The sequence below is a fragment of the Balaenoptera musculus genome, chromosome 2, assembly GCF_009873245.2.
Source record: "Balaenoptera musculus isolate JJ_BM4_2016_0621 chromosome 2, mBalMus1.pri.v3, whole genome shotgun sequence".
In the NCBI taxonomy this organism is placed as follows: Eukaryota; Metazoa; Chordata; class Mammalia; order Artiodactyla; family Balaenopteridae; genus Balaenoptera; species Balaenoptera musculus.
This window is the reverse complement of record NC_045786.1, coordinates 13,811,840-13,835,525: the sequence shown is the minus strand read 5'-3', so window position 1 is coordinate 13,835,525 and position 23,686 is coordinate 13,811,840. Positions and strand designations below refer to the sequence as shown.

Genomic DNA, 23,686 nt, shown 5'->3' with positions numbered 1-23,686 from the left:
ACTTATTTTAGGGCCCAGCATATGGTCTGCGTTGGTGAATGTACCATATGTATTTGAAAAGGAATCTGTATTCTACTGGTTTTTTTTTTTAAAAATATTTATTTATTTATTTATTTATTTTTGGCTCTGTTGGGTCTTCATTGCTGCACTTGGGCTTTCTCTAGTTGAGGTGAGCGGGGGCTACTCTTCGTTGTGGTGCTCGGGCTTCTCATTGCAGTGGATTCTCTTGTTGTGGAGCACGGGCTCTAGGCACACGGGCTTCAGTAGTTGTGGCATGCAGCCTCAGTAGTTGTGGCTCGTGGGCTCTAGAGCGCAGGCTCAGTAGTTGTGGCACATGGGCTTAGTTGTTCCACGGCATGTGGGATCTTCCTGGACGAGGGCTCGAACCCACGTCCCCTGCATTGGCAGGCGGATTCTTAACCACTGCACCACCAGGGAAGTCCCTCTACTGTTGAATATAGTGTTCTAGTTAGTTAGATCAAGATGCTTGTTATAGGTAAGCTCTTTTACGTATTTATTGATTTTTTTCATTCTATTTTTAAAAAAATAAATTTATTTATTTATTTTTGGCCGTGTTGGGTCTTCGTTGCAGTGCGCAGGCTTCTCATTGCAGTGGCTTCTCTTGTTGTGGAGCGTAGGCTGTAGGTGCGCGGACTTCAGTAGTTGTGGCTCGTGGGCTCTAGAGCACAGGCTCAATAGTTGTGGCACATGGGCTTAGTTGCTTTGCAACATGTGGGATATTCCCGGGCCAGGGCTCAAACCTGTGTCCCCTGCGTTGGCAGGCAGGTTCTTAACTACTGCGCCACCAGGGAAGCCTGATTTTTTTCTTTTTTTGGTCTAGTACACCTGTCATTTGCTGAAAATGGTGTGTTAAAAATCTGTTATGATTGGAACATTGTCAGTTTCTTCCTTTAATCCTGTCAAGTGTTGCTTCATGTATTTTAAGGCTTTATTTTTAGGTGCATATACTTTTCTAATTGTTATGTCTTTCTGTTGAATTATCCCTTTATTGTTATGTCCCTTTCTATGGAGTGTTTGTTTTATAGTGTATATCTGATATCAAAATAGTCACTCCAGCCTTTATATTCTTACTGTTAGCAGGGTATATTATTTCCCATCCATGTGCCTTATTTTCTTTAAACTTATCAGAGTCTTTATGTTTATTAAAAGTGTTTTTTCTCTTATAGGCAGCATATAATTTGGTCATTTAAAAAAAAATCTACTCTGTCCCTTTCAGTCTCTCTTTAATCTTACCTTGTCCCATCAACTGTTGTGTATAAATGATTTAACATTTAATGTAAATTAAAGTTTGGATTGAGATCTATTTTAAGATTTTTCTTTTAAAAACAGCTTTATTCAGATATGATTGACTTTCAGTATATGACATATATTTAAAGTGAACAATTTGAAAAGTTCTGACTAATGTATGTACATGAAACCATCCACATAATCAAGTCAGTAAACATATCCATCATTCCTAAAACTTTCCTCTGATTTCTTTGTACTATATCTGAACCACCTGTTCCTTCTTTCAGGCTTGTCCCAGGTAACCAGTGGTCTGTTTTCTATTACCATAGATTAATTTGCATTTTCTAGAGTTTTATATAAATGGAATCTATACGTGTGTTTATGTGTGTGTCTAGACACACAAATATATAATAGACACACACTCCATGGGTAAATAGGAATGAAATGGCTAGTTTATAGTAAGTCCATGCTTAATTGTTTAAGGAACTGACAAACTATTTTCTAAAGTGGTTGTAACATTTTACATTCCTATCAGGAGCATGTGAGAGTTCCACTTGCTCTGCATCCTGTTCAACACTTAGTATATAGTCAGGCTTTTTTTTTTTCTTTTTAAGTTGCCTTAAAAGAAGTGTATAGTTGGTATCCTTGTGGGTTTTTTTTTTCCAGGTATGTGTATATGTACATCTTTGAGATGATTTTCTGTCATCGGTTATTACAAGATATTAAATATAGCTTCCTGTGTTATACAGTAAATCACTTTTGCTTTTCTGTTTTATGTAGTAGTGGGTATCAATCCCATACTTCTAATTTATCTCCCCGCCTCCCCTTTGGTAACCATAAGTTTGTTTTCTATGTCTGTGGTATCTTTGTAGTTTTAATTTGAATTTCCTTAATGAGTAAATAAGTTTGAGCTCCTTTTCATGTGCTTACTTGCCATTCTCACATCTTCTTTGGTGATATGTGTGTTCAAATCTTTTGCCCTTTTAAAAAAATCAGTTCTCTGTTGTTGATTTTTAAAATATAACAGCTTTATTCACGTATTATACAATCAATTGAACCATTTAAAGCATGTAATTCAGTGTTTTTTACAGTATTCAAAGACTTGTGCAACCATCATCACAATTAATACTTTCATCCAGCCAAAAATATACACTAATCATTAGCATTCACTTCTCACTTGCCCTCAACACCTCCAACCTAGGCAGCTATTTAGCCCAGTTTCTGTCCATTTGCCTATTCTGGACATATCGTATAAATGGAATCTACAGTATGTGGTCCTTTGTGACTGGTTTCCTATTTTTGAGCTTTATTCATGTTGTAGCATGTATCAGTACTTCATTTGTTTTAATTGCCAAGTGATATTCCAGTGTATGGATATGCCAAATTTTGTTTATCCATTCAACAGTTGAGGGATATTTGGGGTTGTTTCCACTTTTGTTTTTTTGGTGTGTGTGTAAATATGTTTTAATTTCCCTTCAGGTTATTCTTAGGAGTGGAATTCCTGGGTCATATGTTAAAACTCTTACCCTTTTGAAAAATTGCCAGTCTATTTCCCAAAGTTGGTGTACCATTTTACATTCCTACTACTGGTGCATTAGATGTCCTATTTCTCCAGATCCTTGTCAACGCTTTTTAATGTTTGTCTTTTTTATTTTAGCCATCCTGATAGATGTGAAGTGGTATTTCATTTTTTGATTTGTATTTATTGAATGAGTGATGATGTTGAACATTTTTTCATGTGCTTATTGACCACTTATTTATGTGTGTTCTGACAATCTGTGCCTTTTAATTGGGGTGTTTAGTGCATTTACTTTTAGTGTGATTAATGATGTGGTTAGATTTAAATCTGTCATCTTGATACTTGTTTTCATTTGCTCCATCTGTCTTTTGCTCTCTTGTATTCTTTTTTGGCTTTTGATTTTTATGATTCTATTTTATCTTCTTTGTTGTGTTACTAGCTATATATTTTGTTGTGTTGTGTTACTCATTGCCTTGGGTTTAAAATATAATAAATCTTTTCCTCAGTACAGTCTACCATCAAGTGATGTTATTATTCTCTGTCACCTATAGTATAAGACCCTCAAAATAATACAGTTCCATTTCTCTTTATTTGGCCTTTATGCAATTGTTGTCATGTATTTATCTTTGTTATAAACCCCACAATGAATTATTATTTTTGTTTAAATAATTGTTTGTTAGACTCTTCCATGACTCTACTTAACTTTTTAAATATATGGAGTAAAGTTATAGTAACCGTTTTGTTGCTTTTTCTGTTAATTTTATCATTTATATCAGTTCTTTTTTTTTAAAATTAATTAATTAATTATTTTAATTTTTGGCTGTGTTGGCTCTTCGTTTCTGTTTCTGTGCGAGGGCTTTCTCTAGTTGTGGCAAGCGGGGGCCACTCTTTATCGTGGTGTGCGGGCCTCTCACTATCGGGGCCTCTCTTGTTGCGGCGCACAGACTGCAGACGCGCAGGCTCAGTAGTTGTGGCTCACGGGCCCAGTTGCTCCGCGGCATGTGGGATCTTCCCAGACCAGGGCTCGAACCCGTGTTCCCTGCATTGGCAGGCAGATTCTCAACCACTGAGCCACCAGGGAAGCCCATTTATATCAGTTCTTGATTGATTATTCTCATTGTGGGTTGTGTTTTCCTGCTTCTTTGCATGCATGGTAATCTTTGATTGGATTCCAGACATTGTGAATTATACTATTTTAGGTGCTGGCTTGGTGTGTGTATGCAATTTTAAAAAGAGATAACATTAACATAACAAAATTAACTATTTTAAAGTGAACAATTCATTGGCATTTAGAACATTCATGATGTTGTACAACCACCACCTGTACGTAATTGTAAAACATTTTTATCACCTCAAAAGGGAACCCTCTACCCTTTAAACATTTGCTTCCTATTACCCTCATTTCTTGTCTAACTCGTTGGTCGTTTAAGACTGTGTTGTTTAATTTCTAAATATTTCTAATTTTTTCATTTCCTCCTTTTAATGATTTCTAGCTTCATTCCACTGGAGTTGGAGAAGATACATTTTATGCTTTAATTCTTTTTAAATTTATTGAGATTTATGTTCTAACATAGAGTCTGTCTTGGAGAATGTTTCATGTGCACTTGAGAAGAATGTGTATTCTGCTGTTGTTGGGTTGATTGTTATTTTAGGTTTAGCTGGTTTATAGTGTTGTTCAGGTCTTTTGTTTCCTTGTTTATCTTCAGTCTAGATGTTATATCCATTATTGAAGGTGGGGTGTGGAAGTCTCTAAATATTAGAACTGTCTATCAATTCTGTCCATTTTTGCTTCATGTAATTTGGGGCTCTGTTGTTTGGTGTGTGTGTTTTTATAATTTTAACACTGATGAATTGACTTTTAAATTTTTTTTTTTTTTGTTGTTTTGTTTGTTTTTTTATACTGCAGGTTCTTATTAGGCATCAGTTTTATACACATCAGTGTATACATGTCAATCCCAATCGCCCAATTCAGCACACCACCATCACCACCTCACCGCAGTTTTCCCCCCTTGGTGTCCATATGTCCATTCTCTACATCTGTGTCTCAACTTCTGCCCTGCAAACTGGCACATCTGTACCATTTTTCTAGGTTCCGCATACATGCATTAATATACGATATTTGTTTTTCTCTTTCTGACTTACTTCACTCTGTATGACAGTCTCTAGATCCATCCACGTCTCAACAGATGACTCAATTTCGTTCCTTTTTATGGCTGAGTAATATTCCATTGTATATATGTACCACAACTTCTTTATCCATTCGTCTGTTGATGGGCATTTAGGTTGCTTCCATGACCTGGCTATTGTAAATAGTGCTGCAATGAACATTCGGGTGCATGTGTCTTTTTGAATTACGGTTTTCTCTGGGTATATGCCCAGTAGTGGGATTGCTGGGTCATATGGTAATTCTATTTTTAGTTTTTTAAGGAACCTCCATATTGTTCTCCATAGTGGCTGTATCAATTTACATTCCCACCAACAGTGCAAGAGGTTTCCCTTTTCTCCACACCCTCTCCAGCATTTGTTGTTTGTAGATTTTCTGATGATGCCCATTCTAACAGGAGTGAGGTGATACCTCATTGTAGTTTTGATTTGCATTTCTCTAATAATTAGTGATGTTGAGCATCTTTTCATGTGCTTTGTGGCCATCTGTATGTCTTCTTTGGAGAAATGTCTATTTAGGTCTTCTGCCCATTTTTGGATTGGGGTGTTTGTTTCTTTGATATTGAGCTGAATGAGCTGTTTATATATTTTGGAGATTAATCCTTTGTCCGTTGATTCATTTGCAAATATTTTCTCCCATTCTGAGGGTTGTCTTTTCGTCTTGTTTATGGTTTCCTTTGCTGTGCAAAAGCTTTGAAGTTTCATTAGGTCCCACTTGTTTATTTTTGTTTTCATTTCCATTACTCTAGGAGGTGGATCAAAAAAGATCTTGCTGTGATTTATGTCAAAGAGTGTTCTTCCTATGTTTTCCTCTAAGAGTTTTATAGTGTCCAGTCTTATATTTAGGTCTCTAATCCATTTTGAGTTTATTTTTGTGTATGGTGTTAGGGAGTATTCTAATTTCATTCTTTTACATGTAGCTGTCCAGTTTTCCCAGCACCACTTATTGAAGAGACTGTCTTTTCTCCATTGTATATCTTTGCCTCCTTTGTCATAGATTAGTTGACCATAGGTGCGTGGGTTAATCTCTGGGCTTTCTATCTTGTTCCACTGATCTATGTTTCTGTTTTTGTGCCAGTACCATATTGCCTTGATTACTGTAGCTTTGTAGTATAGTCTGAAGTCAGGGAGTCTGATTCCTCCAGCTCCGTTTTTTTCCCTCAAGACAGCTTTGGCTATTTGGGGTCTTTTGTGTCTCCATACAAATTTTGAGATTTTTTGTTCTAGTTCCGTAAAAAATGCCATTGGTAATTTGATAGGGATTGAATTGAATCTGTAGATTGCTTTGGGTAGTGTAGTCATTTTCACAATATTGATTCTTCCAATCCAAGAACATGGTATATCTCTCCATCTGTTGGTCTCATCTTTAATTTCTTTCATCAGTGTCTTATAGTTTTCTGCATACAGGTCTTTTGTCTCCCTAGGTAGATTTATTCCTAGGTATTTTATTCTTTTTGTTGCAATGGTAAATGGGAGTGTTTCCTTAATTTCTCTTTCTGATTTTTCATCATTAGTGTATAGGAATGCAAGAGATTTCTGTGCATTAATTTTGTATCCTGCAACTTTACCAGATTCATTGATTAGCTCTAGTAGTTTTCTGGTGGCATTTTTACGATTCTCTATGTATGGTATCATGTCATCTGCAAACAGTGACAGTTTTACTTCTTCTTTTCCAATTTGTATTCCTTTTATTTCTTTTTCTTCTCTGATTGCCGTGGCTAGGACTTCCAAAACTATGTTGAGTAATAGTGGTGAGAGTGGACATCCTTGTCTCGTTCCTGATCTTAGAGGAAATGCTTTCAGTTTTTTCACCATTGAGAATGATGTTTGCTGCGGGTTTGTCGTATGTGGCCTTTATTATGTTGAGGTAGGTTCCCTCTATGCCCGCTTTCTGGGGAGTTTTTATCATAAATGGGCGTTGAATTTTGTCAAAAGCTTTTTCTGCATCTATTGAGATGATCATATGGTTTTTATTCTTCAATTTGTTAATATGGTGTATCACATTGATTGATTTGCGTATATTGAAGAATCCTTGCATCCCTGGGATAAATCCCACTTGATCATGGTGTATGATCCTTTTAATGTGTTGTTGGATTCTGTTTGCTAGTATTTTGTTGAGGATTTTTGCATCTATATTCATCAGTGATATTGGTCTGTAATTTTATTTTTTTGTAGTATCTTTGTCTGGTTTTGGTATCAGGGTGATGGTGGCCTCGTAGAATGAGTTTGGGAATGTTCCTTCCTCTGCAATGTTTTGGAAGAGTTTGAGAAGGAGGGGTGTTAGCTCTTCTCTAAATGTTTGATAGAATTCACCTGTGAAGCCATCTGGTCCTGGACTTTTGTTTGTTGGAAGATTTTTAATCACAGTTTCAGTTTCATTACTTGTGGAGGGCCTATGCTTAGTACCCACAGGGCTGGAATATTTTCTGTTTCTTCCTGGTTCAGTCTTGGGAGGTTACACCTTTCTAAGAATTTGTGCATTTCTTCCAGGTTGTCCATTTTATTGGCATAGAGCTGCTTGTAGTAGTCTCTTAGAATGCTTTGAATTTTGCGGTGTCTGTTGTAACTTCTCCTTTTTCATTTCTAATTTTATTGATTTGAGTCCTCTCCCTCTTTTTCTTGGTGAGTCTGGCTAATGGTTTATCAATTTTGTTTATCTTCTCAGAGAACCAGCTTTTAGTTTTATTGATCTTTGCTATTGTTTTCTTTGTTTCCATTTCATTTATTTCTGCTCTGATCTTCATGATTTCTTTCTTTCTACTAACTTTGGGTTTTGTTTGTTCTTCTTTCTCTAGTTGCTTAGGTGTAAGGTTAGGTTGTTTATTTGAGATTTTTCTTGTTTCTTGAGGTAGGATTTTATTGCTATAAACTTCCCTCTTAGAACTTCTTTTGCTGCATCCCATAGGTTTTGGATCGTCGTGTTTTCATTGTCATTTGTCTGTAGGTATTTTTTTATTTCCTCTTTGATTTCTTCAGTGATCTCTTGGTTATTTAGTAACGTATTGTTTAGCTTCCATGTGTTTGTGTTTTTACGTTTTTTCCCTTGTAATTGATTTCTAATCTCATAGCGTTGTGGTCAAGAAAGATGCTTGATATGGTTTCAATGTTCTTAAATTTACTAAGGCTTGATTTGTGACCCAAGATATGATCTATCCTGGAGAATGTTTTGTGATCACTTGAGAAGAAAGTGTCATCTGCTGTTTTTGGATGGAATGTCCTATAAATATCAATTAAATCTATCTGGTTTATTGTGTTATTTAAAGCTTGTGTTTCCTTATTAATTTTCTGTTTGGATCTGTCCATTGGTGTAAGTGAAGTGTTAAAGTCTCCCACTATTATTCTGTCACTGTCGATTTCCTCTTTTATAGCTGTTAGCAGTTGCCTTATGTATTGAGGTGCTCCTATGTTGGGTGCATATATACTTATAATTGTTATATCTTCTTCTTGGGTTGATCCCTTGATCATTTTGTAGTGTCCTTTCTTGTCTCTTGTAACATTCTTTATTTTAAAGTCTATTTTATTTGATATGAGTATAGCTACTGCAGCTTTCTTTTGATTTCCATTTGCATGGAATATCTTTTTCCATTCCATCACTTTCAGTCTGTATGTGTCCCTAGGTCTGAAGTGGGTCTCTTGTAGACAGCATATAGATGGGTCTTGTTTTTGTATCCATTCAGCAAGCCTGTGTCTTTTGGTTGGAGCATTTAATCCATTCACGTTTAAGGTAATTATCAATATGTGTGTTCCTGTGACCATTTTTTTAATCGTTTTGGGTTTGTTTTTGTAGGTCCTTTTCTTCTCTTTTGTTTCCCACTAAGAGAAGTTCCTTTAGCATTTGTTGTAGAGCTGGTTTGGTGGTGCTGAATTCTCTTAGCTTTTGCTTGTCTGTAAAGCTTTTGATTTCTCCATAGAATCTGAATGAGATCCTTGCTGGGGAGAGTAATCTTGGTTGTAGGTTTTTCCCTTTCATCACTTTAAGTATATCATGCCACTCCCTTCTGGCTTGCAGAGTTTCTGCTGAGAAATCAGATCCCGCAAGTTGTGCTGGCGGGGCGGCGCGGGTGGGGTGGGGAAAGGAGAACAATAACAAAGTAAAGAATAAAATTAGCCTAGGGAACTAACAGTATGTTAGAAAAAATACAGAAATAAAAATAAAGGTGAAAGAACAACTAAAAGGTAAAAGAGAACCACAATAGTAAAAAAGAGGAGGAGGAAAAAAAAAAGTAAGAAAAGGTGGAAAAGGTCTTGGCTGTGGAGGTCGAGGCCTAAGCAGGGGTGAGGTTTGGGTGGTGGGCAGGGCCTATGCTTAGTACCCACAGGGCTGGAAAAGTCCCGGGTCGGGGTGGCTTAGGCTCCACAGAACAGAAGGGGCCCAGGCATGCCTCCTGCCTCTGGTCTCAGAGGGTGGGGGACCCCACCTGGGAGCCCAGAAGGCTTTCTGGGCTCGAGTGGATGGGGCAGAAGCCCTCCTCTCCTGCTCCTCCAGTCATGGAGGGCCCCTCGCGCCTGCCTCTCCTGTTCTCTCCACCCTCCCTTCTACGCACCCAGGACCAACCCAGCCCAGAGGGGACCTTTGAGGGCATAGGACCCGGCCTAGCCTGAGCCGGGCAAACATCCCCTGCTAATTGGGCAGGGGAAACGCTGGGCCCGCTGCCTCCTGATCCGAGCCCCTGAAGGTCCCTCCAGGTGTGGATACCCCTCCCCACTTCAGCCACCCCTCAGGGACGCCGGTCCTGTCCGGCCTCCACTTCTCCTCCCCGCCTCAGTCCCCCCACATCCTACCGGTTTTCTTGGGGGTTCTTCCTGTCTCCTTGGGCATCAGGGTCCCCCACTGGTGTCTGGCAGGTGCCCCAGTTGTGGGGAGATGCGCACTCTGTGTCTTCCCACACCTTCATCTTGACTCCTCCCTTTAACCTTACAAAATGTATTTCTTAATTTTTAAAACTTTAAAGTTGAAATTATTCTTTGATCCATAGGCTGCAGAATGGAAAATATGTTAGCAGGCCTGAAAGTGACATAAAACTCATTGTACATCTCCATTAGAGTTCTTGAGTGATGAGGTACATTGTCATTGAGCAGTATTACATTGGAAAGAATCTTTTTTTCTGAGCAGGAGATCTCAGCTGTGGGCTTAAAATATTCAGTAAACCATGTTGTAAACAGATGTACTGTCGTCCAGGATTTGTTGTTCCATTTTTAGAGCATAAGCAGAGTAGATTTAGCATAATTCTTAAGGATTGTAGGAGTTTTGAAGTACTAAATGAGCATTGGCTTCAACTTCAAGTCACCAGCTGCATTAGCCCCTAGTAAGATAGTTGGGGGTGTTGTCAGGGCCTTTGAAACGTTGAAGCCAGGCATTGACTTCTCTAGCTATGAAACTAGTAGATGTCATCTTCCAGTTGAAGGCTGTTTCATCTACATTGAAAATCTGTTGTTTAGGGTAGCAACCTTCGTTATCTTCGCTAGCTCTTCTGGATAACTTGCTGTAGCTTCTGTATCAGCACTTGCTGCTTCACCTTGCACTTCGATGTTATGGAGGTGGCTTCATTCCTTAAACCTCATGAAACAACCTCTGCTAGCTTCTTACATTTCTTCTGCAGCTTCCTCATCTCTCTCAGTCTTCTTAGAATTGAAGGAGAGTTAAGGCCTTGCTGTGGATTTGGCTTTGTTGTGGCTGGCTTGATCTTCTATCCAGACTCCTGAAACTTTCTCCATATCAACAATAAGGGTGTTTTACTTTCTTATCATTTGTGTGTTCACAGTAGTGTCACTTTTAATTTTCTTTAGGAACTTTTCCTTTGCATTCACAACATAGCTGGCTCTTTGGTGCAAGAGGCCTAGCTTTCAGCCTCCCTTGGCTTTTGACATGCCTTCCTCACTGAGCTTAATCATTTTTAGCTTTTGATTTAAAGTGAGAGATGTGCAATTCTTCCTTTCACTTAAACACTACTTGAATTGAACACAATTTCAATATTGTTGTGTCTCGGAATAGGGAGGTCTGAGGAGAGGGAGAGAGATGGGGGAACAGCTGGTCAATGGAGCAGTCAGAACATACAACATTTGTTGAATTAAATTTGCTGTCATGCATGGGTGTGGCACCCCAAAACAATTAAATAGTAACGTCAAACATCACTGATCATGGATACTATGACAAATATAATAATAATGAAAAAGCTGAGATATTGCGAGAATTACCAAAATGTGACAAAGAGACATGAAGCAAGCAAATGTTGGAAAAATGGTGCCAGTAGACTTGCTTGATGCAGAATGGCCACAAACCTTCAATTTATAAAAAACTCAACATCTGTGAAGAGCAGCAAAATGAGGTATGCCTGTATAGTTGGAGCATATTCTTTTTTTTTTTTTTTTTTTTTTAATGAGTATACTATTTTTTTTTTTTTTAATTTTACTTATTTATTTTTGGCTGTGTTGGGTCTTCATTTCTGGGCGAGGGCTTTCTCCAGCTGCGGCAAGCGGGGGCCACTCCTCATCGCGGTGCGCGGGCCTCTCACTATCGCGGCCTCTCTCGTTGCGGAGCACACGCTCCAGATGCGCAGGCTCAGTAATTGTGGCCCACGGGCCTAGTTGGAGCATATTCTTAATTCACTTAGCCAATCTCTCTCTCTTGTTTTTGACTGGATAGTTTAACCCGTTTCCATTTAAAGTAGTTACTGATAATTTATGCCATTTTACTATTTTTCCTGTACGTTTTATGCCCCCCTTTGTTCTTCTATTTCTCCAATATTGCCTTTTTTCTTAAATTGATTTTTTTTGGCTTTGTGTCCTTTTGATTGCCTTCCTTTTTTTTTTCTTTTCTTTTTCATTTCTTTTTTTTTCCTTTTCCCCCCTGCGGCATGCGGGATTTTAGTTCCCTGACCAGGGATTGAACCCGTGCCCCCTGAAGTGGAAGCGTGGAGTCTTAACCACTGGACCACCAGGGAAGTCCTGTCTTCCTTTTCTTTTTTTTTTTTTTAAAGATTTATTTTTTATTTATTTATTTTAGGCTGCGTTGGGTCTTAGTTGTAGCATGTGGGATCTTTGTTGAGGCACACGGGATCTTTCGTTGCGGCGTGAGGGCTCTTTGTTGTGGTGTGCGGGCTTCTCTCTAGTTGTGGCGTGCGGGTTTTCTCTTCTCTAGTTGGGGCTTGCAGGCTCCAGGGCACGTGGGCTCTGTCGTTGTGTCGTGCAGGTTCCAGAGCACGTAGGCTCTGTAGTTTGTGGCACGCGGGCTCTAAGTTGAGATGTGCAAGCTCAGTAGTTGTGGCGTGTGGGCTTAGTTGCCCCACAGTATGTGGGATCTTAGTTCCCTGACCAGGGATTGAACCCATGTCCCCTGCATTGCAAGATGGATTCTTTACCACTGGACCACCAGGGAAGTCCCCCGCCTTCCTTTTCTTTTGTGTATATTTTTAAGGCACAGTTGACCTTTGAACAACATGGGAGATAGGGGCACTGACCCACTGTGTAGTCAAAAATCCAAGTATAATGTATAGTTGGTCCTCCATATATATGTGCTTCCTCCATATCCAAGGTTCCACATCCACGGATTCAACAAATTCTGGATTGTGTAGTACTGTAGTATTTACTATGGACAAATTGTGGGTAAGCGGACCTGCACAGTTCAAACCTGTGTTTTTCAAGGGCCAACTTCATTTCCTTGCTGGTTTCCATGAGGATTACAATTAACATCTTAAATTTGTAATAACTTTGAATTTTTTTTTAAAATTTATTTTTGGCTGCATTGGGTCTTCTTTGCTGTGTGTGGGCTTTCTCTAGTTGTGGTGAGTGGGGGCTACTCTTCGTTGCAGTGCACGGGCTTCTCATTGTGGTGGCTTCTCTTGTTGCGGAGCATGGGCTCTAGGCGTGTGGGCTTCAGTAGTTGCGGCATGTGGGCTTCAGTAGTTGTGGCATGCAGGCCTTAGAGCGCATGGACTTCAGTAGTTGTGATGCGTGGGCTCTAGGACATGCAGGCTTCAATAGTTGTGGTGTGTGGGCTCACTAGTTGTGGGTTGTGGGTTCTAGAGCACGGGCTCAGTAGTTGTGGCGCACGGGCTTAGTTGCTCCATGACACGCGGGATCTTCCTGGACCAGGGATTGAACCCGTGTCCCCTGCATTGGCAGGCGGATTCTTAACCACTGTGCCACCAGGGAAGTCCCACTTTGTTTGAATTGATACCAACTTAGCTTCAGTAGCATACAAAAAATTCTGCTCACATTCCCCCACCTTTCTCTTGTTTTTTCAAAATTTGTGTCTTTATACATATCATGTGCCCATTAACATAGACATAGTTATTTTTTTCATGCATTTGTCTTTTAAACCATGTAGGAAATATAAAGAGGAGTTACAAATCAAAACTATCATAATGCTGGCTTTAATTTTTACCTATATTTAACTTTTACTGGCGTTAAAAAAATTTTTTTTTTTTTTGGTACGGCTTTTAGTTACTGTCTAGTGTTCTTTCGTTTAGCCAGAAGGACCCCCTTTCCAATTTCTTGTAGGGCAGGTCTCTTAGCAACAGATTCCCTCACCTTCTGTTTCGTTGGGAATGTCTGTCTTTTTCCATATTTGAAGGATAGCTTTGCTTGATTTAGAATTCTTGGGTGACAGGTTTTTTTCTTTCAGAAATTTAAAAATGTCATTGTACACACCCTAATGGCGCCTGTTGAATTCGTGAGAAATTTGTTGTTTAATCTTACTGAGGATTCTTTGTATGTGACAAGTTGCTTTTCTGTTAATCCTTTAAAGATTATCTTTTTCCTTGGCTTTTAGCAGTGATTATTATTTTATCTCAGTGCAGATCTCTTTGTGTTTATTGTTCTCGTGGTTTCTTGAGCCTCTTGAATGTGTAGATTCACGTAATTATCTAATTGGGAAGTTTTTGGCCAATATTTCTTAAAATATTTTCTCTGCCTGTTTCCCGCCTGTTTTCTTCTGGAATTCCCATTGTTTGTATGTTAGTAGGCGTGATTGTGTCCTACAGGTTTCGTAGGCACTCCTCTGCTCCCCTTTTTTAAATGCTCCTGAAACTGGATAATTTCAATTGGTCTACCTTTAAGTTTACTGAGTTTTTTTCTTTACCTACTCAGATCTGTTGTTGAGACCCTCTAGCGTATTTTTCATTTTGGTTATTATAATTTTCAATGTCAATGTTTCTGTTTGGTTCCTTTTTGAAATGACTGTTGATTCTCTGTTGAGACATCATTGTCCTGGTTTCCTTTTAGCTCCTTGACCTTGCTCTCCTTTATCTTTGAGCAGATCTAAGACAGTTGATTTAAAGTCTGCATTAAATGTCTGTGCTTCTACAGGGACAGATTCTCTTCAGTTCTCTTGTGAATGGGCTATACTTTCTTTTTCTTTGCATGCTTTGTAACTCTCTTGAAAACTGGATGTACTGAATATTATGATATGGTAACTCTGGAAAGTGGTTTCTTTACTCACGGTTTAATTTTGTTGCTTGCTGTATGCTGCAGTTATTTGCCTTTTTAGTGGTCTTCTATACAATTTTTTAAAAAGTGTACATTCTTTGTCACTTTGATCTCTAAAGTCTGTTTCTGTAGTTTGTGTTCAGCTAGTTTTTTTTTTTTATAAATTTATTTATTTATTTTTATTTTTAGCTGCACTGGATCTTCGTTGCTGCGCACGGGCTTTCTCTAGTTGCGTTGAGCGGGGGCTACTGTTCGTAGTGGTGCGCAGGCTTCTTTCTCATTGCGGTGGCTTCTCTTGTTGTGGAGCACCGGCTCTAGGCACGCGGGCTTCAGTAGTTGCAGCACGCAGGCTCGGTAGTTGTGGCTCACGGGCTCTAGAGCGCAGGCTCAGTAGTTGTGGCGCACAGGCTTAGTTGCTCCGTGGCATGTGGGATCTTCCCGGACCAGGGCTCGAACCCATGTCCCCTGCACTGGCAGGCGGATTCTTAACCACTGCGCCACCAGGGAAGCCCTCAGCTAGTTTTTTGACAGAGATTTGCTTGAATACCAGGTGCCAAAATAATGAGAGAGAGGGAGAATCAAAAAGAAAAAAAAAAGGAAAAAAGCAACACCTCTTCCAGTCTTTGCAGATTGGCTCTGTGCTAGGACCGTTCCTTCAGTGGCTAGCCAGTCTTCTTACCACTCTTCCTTACTTAGCCTTCACTTCCTGCTTGCCCTGTACGACGAGAGACCAGAGATGAAAGTTCAGTGTCTTATCAGGTCTTTTAGGAATATGCATCCTGCCCTGGGCATGTGGTGCTGTCTAAATTCCCTAGAATGAACAGACACTTTTCAGTGCCCCAATTTCCAAGAGAAACTTTGTCCCCAGCTTTTCCTCTTAGGCTCTTGGCACTAGGTTATATGCTTGAACCATGATCTTTTGCCCCAGGAACCTGTGGGTATTTTATCTGCCTTACAGTGATTTGAGGAATACCCACCACTTTTCTGCCCTGAGTGAGTTCTGAGCTTGTCAAAAGAATAAGCATGTTGTGTCAGTTCTTCAGTAGCCCACAGACACTTTAAAATAGAGAAACACAATTCTTTGCAAATAAAGTCTGCTCTGCTCCTCTGAAACCAGAAGCTGGGGTTCTTCACTGGGTATACAAGGTGCTATCTTCAAGACCTCTGCTGAATCCATGGGTCAAGGGAAAGTAAAAATTCCCAAAGCTTCCCTGCCTTTTTTTTTGGGGGGGGGGGCTGCGCTGCGTGGATTGCGGGATCTTACTTCCCTGACCAAGGATTGAACTTGGGCCCACAGCAGTGAGAGCACTTGAGTCCTTACCACTGGACCGCAAGGGAACTCCCACTTTCCTGCCATTTTTAAGTTGCTTTTTTCTGACTTAGCGTTTGCTTGGTTGCTGCAAACCTTTCACTCTCTTTCCCAGAGTCCTGACAAAATTGGTTCTGATAGTTTCTGCTTGACTTCTTGATGTTTCTGTGGTGGAATGTGCCCTTGGAGCGGCCTTCTCCCCCATTTTTGCTAACATAAATCTGGATATTTTTGCATCCCTGTAAGTCTCCTTGAGTTTTGTTCTGAAATACAGTTATGTTCCTTGGAAACAGTTTGATCTTTTCAGGTCCTGCTCTTATGATTTATTCAGTGGGTCCAGAGCAGTGCTCAGTCTAGGGGTACTTATTCCCACTACTGAGGCAAGACCTTTATGAGTCTTTTACCCAGTGAAAGCCCTGTGAGTTAGGAGTTTTTCCAGTCTGGCTCAGGGAACAGGCACTGTTCCTAGCCCTTTGTGCCAGCTGGATACTGTTCCCTCTAATCTTTTTGGATGGTTCTTTTTCCAGCCTCAGGTAATTTCTCTACTCACATGTTCTCTGTTTAATACTCATGTAGTGCTGTTTCTCTTTCTCTGTCTTTGAGTGTTCTCTCTCTGAAGGGCTTTCATTTCTGGTACTTTGCTTTGCCAATTTTAGCTTTCTTGGTCTCACCCATCTGCTATACTTTGAGAGTATCCTGGGCTTGGCCTCAGTTTCTCTCCCTGAGTCTTGGCCTGGAAGAACTCTCAAGACATTAAGAGGGGGCAAACGGAGGGCTCACCTCATTTGTCTCTTACCTCTTTGAGATTGTTGTCCTTCTGTACCTGATACACAGGTATCTTGAGAACCATTGTCTGAATTATTTTGTCCATTTTTTTTTTTTATTTTGAGAGTGTGGGGTATGCATTGTTTCATGCAGGAGGATAAATTTGGTCCTTGTTATTCCATCTTGACCAATTTCCTACTATTTCTTCTTAGCGTTGATATTTTCTCGTATTTCATTATTTTTCTGTTCCCTCTTTTCTTCCTTATTTGTGATTATAATGAGTATTTTTAACATTGCATTTTAATCAGTTTAATAATGCAGTTATTTAATATTGCATTTAAATTTAATTGTAAATTAAATTACCTTTTAGGCCATATTTCTTTCTGTATATACAAGTATTAATATTTATCTGTGTAGTGGTTGCTCTAGGGATTACAAATTTCATACAAATAAGTTCAGTCTACTATGTGTACCACTTCACGCAAAATGTAGAAACCTCGAAACTGTGTAAATCTGTTTTACCTGCTCCTTCCCCAATCTTTGTTATAGTTTTACACACATTGAAAACTTTACAAGACAGCGTTTTAACTTTTGATGTAAGCAGTCATATGTATTTTAAGTGAAAGGAGGTATTATGATTGCTTTATCAGCCAATAATCTATCAAAAGTACCTGCATGTTTATCACGCTTCATTTTCCCCTTCATCTTGGAGCTTACTTCTTGGGTCATTGTTTTCTGCCCGAGGAAAGTTGTTTGGTATTCCCTTTAACGGAAATTCGTTTAGAGATATTTTTTGGCTTTGTTATTTATCCAGTTCTTTTAATGATAACTTGCCTTTGGGTTATATTAAGATTTTTATTTCTCTTTTTGGTTTTCTGTAGTTTTATTAATGTGCCTGTATGTGTATTTATATTTATTTACCCTGGGATTTATTGTGGTTCTTCAGTCTATGACTTGCCATCTTTCTTCTGTTTTAGAAAGTTTTTAGTTATTATCATTTTTTAAAAGATTTATTATTTATTTATCTATCTACATCCATTTATGTGTTTATTTTTGGCTGCGTTGGGTCTTAGTTGCGGCACGCGGGATCTTCATTGAGGCATGCAGGATCTTCCTTGAGGCATGCGGGATCTTTTGTGGCGTTGCTTGGGCTCTTTGTTGTGGCGTGTGGGCTTCTCTCTAGTTGTGGCACACAGGCTCCAGGGCATGTGAGCTCTGTAGTTGTGATGCATGGGCTCCAGAGCGTGTAGGCTCTGTAGTTTGCAGCACACAGGCTTTCTAGTTGAGGCGCGTGAACTCAATAGTTGTGGCGCGTGGGCTTAGTTGCCCCACGGCATGTGGGATCTTAGTTCCCTGACCAGGGATCGAACCCGCGTCCCCTGCACTGTAAGGCGGATTCTTTACCACTGGACTCCCAGGGGAGTACCAGTTATTATAATTTTAAATATTGCTTTTGTACCATTTTTTTTCTCTCATATTTCTCTGGGACTCTAATTACATGTGTGTTAGGCCTGCCCATCATGTTGTTTTTGTTTCCTGTCTTTTTGTATTTTTCATACTTTTGTGCTAATGTTCTGAATATTTTCTTCTGACATATTTTGTTGTTGTTCTAATTCTGTTTTCGGCTATGTCTAAGCCATTGTTAATCCCATTTATTGATTTTATAATTTTTGTTTTTACTTCTGTAATTTTTGATTTAGAGTTTTCAGTTCTTTGAAGAAATTTTAAATTTTGTGTTGTGTGTATTTGAACATAATAAGCATACTTTTTATAAACGTCCGTATCTGAAACTCCAGAATACAAATATGTTTTGATCTTCATGTTTCTGCTGGTTTTCACTCATGTTGTCTTGACTCTCATGTGTTTAGTATTTTTCATTGTGCCGAAAATGGTAATGAACTAGTATTAGAAATTATTTGTAGCCAAAATGACATTGTTTTCCTCTAAAGAGGATGTATATTAGCTTCTGTCTGGTGTCTGGGGGCACTTGTAATTTAGGGTTATGTGAGTCAAATTTCAGAGTTTGAGATGATCAAAGCCCAGCTGCAGTCTCTGGGCGGGCCTATGTACTTTTAGTTTATTGTCATTCCTGGCTTGCAGCCCCTCAGTGTTGCAGCTGAAAGAGGGAAGGGATTTACTAGTGTTCTTCTTTTCCCTTAGTTGTCTATGGACATAGATCCCTGTACTTTCAGCCCTCTGAGTTTGTCAGAAGTACCTTCCACTCTCTCAGCTGCTTTCTTTGAAATAGGCAAATGTCCCCTGGGCGGCAAAGTGGTCAAAAGTTGTACTTAACTCCCTTGACTTCCATCCTTTTCAGGTTTTGGCCCAGCAATTTCTTACTATGACATCAGCTCTTTGATACCTTTAGTCACATTTTGAAAATTAAAAGAAACAGCATTTAATATTAATATTTAAATTGATAAATTGTTAATATATTTTAAGTGAAATATTAAAATAGTAGAACAATGAATGTTAGTATTAGTGTTTAAAATGTCAACATTTGTATAACAGTTAAAAATTTAATATTGACATTTAAGATTTAAAGTATTAAAGTTTTTATTATAGGTTTTCAGCTATAAAACTTCATACTTTAAAAATTAATTAATTAATTAATTAATTTATTTTTGGCTGTGTTGGATCTTTGTTGCTGTGCACGGGCTTTCTCTAGCTGCGGCCAGCGGGGGCTACTCTTCGTTGCGGTGTGTGAGCTTCTTGTTGCGGAGCATGGGCTCTATGCACCGGGCTTCAGTAGTTGTGGCACACGGGCTCAGTAGTTGTGGCTTGTGGGCTCTAGAGTGCAGGCTCAGTAATTGTGGCACATGGGCTTAGTTACTACGTGGCATATGGGATCCTCCCGGACCAGGGCTCGAACCCATGTCCCCTGCATTGGCAGGCGGATTCTTAACCACTGCACCACCAGGGAAGTCCCAAAACTTCATACTTTTATAGTGGTTCTCAGAGGAATTATTGATCTGAATTATTCAGTTTACTCTTATGAAAAGTGTCAGTGCCAGCATCTGAATTAAAAATTTCCCTTGGGGAGTTCCCTCGTGGCCCAGTGGTTAGGATTCTGGGCTTTCACTGCTGTGGCCCCAGGTTCAGTCCCTGGTCAGGGGACTGAGATCCATCCGGCAAGCCTTGCGGCACAGCCAAAAAAAAAAAAAGTTTCCCTTTATTTGTGTTACTGTGTGTATTAACTGGAGAAACGACTAAGCGTCTTATCAGTGGTGGTTTGACGATCAGTCAGTAGTGATAATTTGTTAATGTTTTTGTTGTATATTTCCTAAAATGGACATTTAAGGGATCTGTTCATAAAGTTAATAATTTATCTTTGAAAAAGCTTTATTGAAAAATGGAAAAATGACATTATTTTTGTTTATTTATTTTTAGGTTGGGCTCATGTGGTTTGTGCCCTGTATATTCCAGAGGTACAGTTTGCCAATGTTTCTACAATGGAACCAATTGTTTTACAGTCTGTGCCACATGATCGTTATAATAAGGTATAGTAGATATTATTTTATTGATGTTTGAATGTAATTTTTTTGTTTTAAAACTGGGAAGTGTAAAGGAATTTTTAAATTTTGTTTTATTACAACCCTTCATTAAAAAATTTAAATTAAATGCCGCCATTGATTTGGAAAAAGTGTAATTACTGTGGTAAACTACAAGTATTAAAATATGTTACTAAGGTCATAGGAGTACAAAACAAACACACACAAAACTTTATTACCTTTTATATTAACCTAGGTATTTAAGCTTCTAACATTTTAATCTGTATAGATTTGTTCTTTTTTTAAAAAAAATATTTATTTATTTATTATTTTGGCTGCACCAGGTCTTAGTTGTGGCACTTGGGATCTTCGTTGCAGCATACAGGATCTTTAGTTGCAGCATGCGGGATCTTCTAGTTGCGGCATGTGGACTTCTTAGTTGCGGCATGCAGACTTCTTTGTTGTGGCATGTGAACTCTTAGTTGCAGCATGAATGCATCCCTGGTTCCCCGAGCAGGGATCGAATCCGAGCCCCCTGCATTGGGAGCGCAGAGTCTTACCCATTGGACCACCAGGGAGGTCCTTAGATTTGTTCTTTAAGAATTACTTTTATGTTCTTTCAGACATTGAGGATCTATTAAATTTGAATTAATCATTATTTGGTATAATATTCGTATGATGCTACACATCCTGTCTTAAAAATAATCCTATCACAGAATATTATTTGCTCATCTCTCCTCTCCACATTATTTTGTTCCCCCGAGATAGGATTTTTATTGTTGCCTTTTTTAAAAACCTTAGTTAATGTTCACTTTTTTCCTGTATCTTTTTCTTAATTTATAGTATTGTTTCATTCTCTTTTGCATATTATTGGATGATTTTTTTTTATTAGCCACTGTGTCTTTAAATATAGTGTTACCATTTTTAACTGAAAGTACCTGTTGATTTATTCCATTGGTGAAGAAAGTGTCACTGCAGCCAGTTCTAAGGTTTCAAAATACTAAACATTTTGTAATGTAGATCGTTAGTATTTATTTTTAAAAAATGGAAAATATGGAGAAAAAAATAGGAAAATGCGAGACAGAAGTCATCTAAAATCTTTTTTGTGTGCATTTTTACATATACTATATAACTGTAAAAAGTTTGGATCATAGTGCTTATACTGTTCTGTTTTTGAAGCTTAATAACCCTGAACATCATTTTGTGTTAATAAATTATATTTTGCCATTATTTCTAGTGGATATTTAGCATCTAATACAAAGTATTATTAGTTTCGATAAAATATAATTTATTAGGAACGCCTTAGGAACGCCTTCTTGTTGAAGAGCCTCACTTGGTGTTTGGCATGTACATACCAGCTGAATTTTTGTGTAAAAGAGTATGAACATTTTGGAAGCTTCAGTAAATATATTGTGTGAAGTTGTTCTAGCATGCAGTGTCTCATTTAATAATCACACTAGTTATATGTGAGATTGCACATAATCTTATATCCTGTTAAGTGCACTGTATATTACCATTAAAACAGTCTTTGCTATTCTTTTTAGTGAAAAATATTACAGTGTTTGAATGATTTTCTTTGAATATTAGTAAGGTTAAATATTTTAAAGTTTTTTAAAAAGGTTATTCATGTTTGTTAATTGATCTTGAATAGCTCTTCGTTCAATTTAATATTGTAATGTTTTAATTTTTTCTTACAAAATGTTTTTTATATTGGAGATGTTATTCTTTATTCTTATATACTTGCTGTGAATGCTTTTGCCCATAACTTAACTTTTTTCTTTTTAGTTTTCATTATGTCTTGATGGTTTTTATTGTTGTTGGTATTCTAGCAGGTTAATTTCTTCTAGTTTGAAGTTTAAAATTTTTATGTGATTTATACAACTACTGTTTATTGTTTCTGCCTTTGTTGCCATGGAAAGAAAATCTTTCTCTACACTAATGTCTAACTATTTTTTTAGTACTTTCAAAATTCATTTCTAAAAATACTTGTTTTTTTCCTTTCAATTTTGAAATAATTTCAAACTTAATTTAAGGTTGCATTAATAGTACAAAGACTTCTTCCTCTCCTAAACCATCTGAGAGTAATTTATCATATAACACCGACACCTCTGAATGCTTTAGTTTGTATTTCCTATAAAGAAGGACTTTCTTCTGCATGACCAGAATACAGCCAAAATCAGGAAATTAACACTTATGCATTATTACTGTCTAATCCAGAGACCCCATCATTATTTGCCTAATTTTCATTCATGTTTTCTTTTTTCCCTTTCATAGCAAAAAGATCACAGATTGCTTTTTGTCTCTTAAGTCTCCTGAATAGTTACTCAGTCTTCCTCTGACTCTCATAACTTTGATACTTCTGAAGAGTATAGGCCAGTTATTTGTAGAATGGATTTTTATAATGTTTCCACATGATTAAATTCAGATTATGTGTTTTTGGCAGGAATATCACAGAAACTATGCTATGTTCTTCTCATTGCATCCTGTCAGGTGGTACATGATTTCAGCTTTTCCCATTGCTGGTGATTTTACCTTCATCACTTAGTTAAGGCAGTGTCTACAGGATTTCTCCACTGGGAGTTTAATCTTTATTCCCTTTATAATCAGTAAGCATTTTGTGGGGAAGTACTTTTTATGTAAATATCTTGTTCCTTGTGCCTTTTACTCACTAATTTTAGCATTCATTGTTGCTTCTTTGCTTAATCTATTAGATTGATGGCAAGTGGTGGTTTTCTAATTCCATCTTTTACATTCGTCAGGTGGCATTCCATTTTAAGGAAAAGCTTTCTCCACTCCCCAGTTATTTATATTAGTATGGACTAATATTGACTTACATGTTAATATTTTATTTTAATGTGTCATTCCCCATTACTGTCACTTATTGTGATGTTCATATTGTCCCAGGTTTGGCCAGTGGGACCTCTTCATGTTGGTTCCTGTGTCTTTTGACATGGTTCCATCATTGTTTGAGCACTTCTTTACTTCTGACATGACAGTATGTTCTAGGCACATCTTGAACCATTCCTGTCTTAGCCCTAGAATAACATTTCTCCAGGGAGCCTTGATTTGTTTTAGGTGAGAATGGTATTTAGAAACCAAAGTGGACACTAGGTGTGCTCATTGTTATTAGGATGTTGCTACTTCCAGGCCCTCTCAGTGTGTATAGATGCAGAGATACACACACATTCACATCTATGTCTTCTTTATATTTTGAAGTTGGTGAGGTCACACAGATACTTCTGATTTAGTATATGGATTTATGTATTAAATACAAACATATCTGTATGTATTTCTGTACCTGTCTGTCTATGTATCTATTTATTTATCGAACCATAAACTCCTAGGAATTTCTTAGTAATTTCCCTAAACCTAATCCAACAGCACAGGGTTCATTCTAATGTTTTTTTCTTTTTGTGTTATGACTCTCATGCCAGACAATGAGAAACCTGACTCCCATTATCCTCAATATATTTATTTGATCATTCTCTCTCATATTAACAAATCTTCTGTTGCTGCCACCCCATAATACAGAGGCCAGCCTAACCATGTTCAGGCTCAGACCTCACTCTGGGTTGCTGCTGCTTCCCTGCATGTCTGCCTTTTTCTTTTTAAACCATTTTGGGGGTTTGACACCCAGCTTCAGTCCAGAACTACCCCTTCTCCCCTCACTTTGCTCACTTTGCTCAGGTTCTTACAACTCACTTGGACACCACCTCCGCCCCAACCCCCAACCCTCTCATGAGCGCCAACACTACTGGGGCTCTG

General features: G+C 38.3%; 1 protein-coding gene across 10 annotated transcripts in view; it reads left to right on the top strand.

The window, feature by feature from the left end:
* MLLT10 (MLLT10 histone lysine methyltransferase DOT1L cofactor) overlaps nucleotides 1-23,686 on the top strand; it is a 250,863-nt gene that overhangs the window by 72,918 nt on the left and 154,259 nt on the right. For all 10 annotated transcript variants that reach the window (XR_005018668.1, XR_005018669.1, XM_036842295.1 and 7 more), the window contains one exon: nucleotides 19,821-19,930. Coding sequence is in view for 8 of the 10 variants with exons in the window: in XM_036842295.1 (XP_036698190.1) it covers nucleotides 19,821-19,930 (110 nt within the window). In the remaining 2 variants the exon portion in view is untranslated. The remainder of the gene's footprint in view (nucleotides 1-19,820; nucleotides 19,931-23,686) is intronic.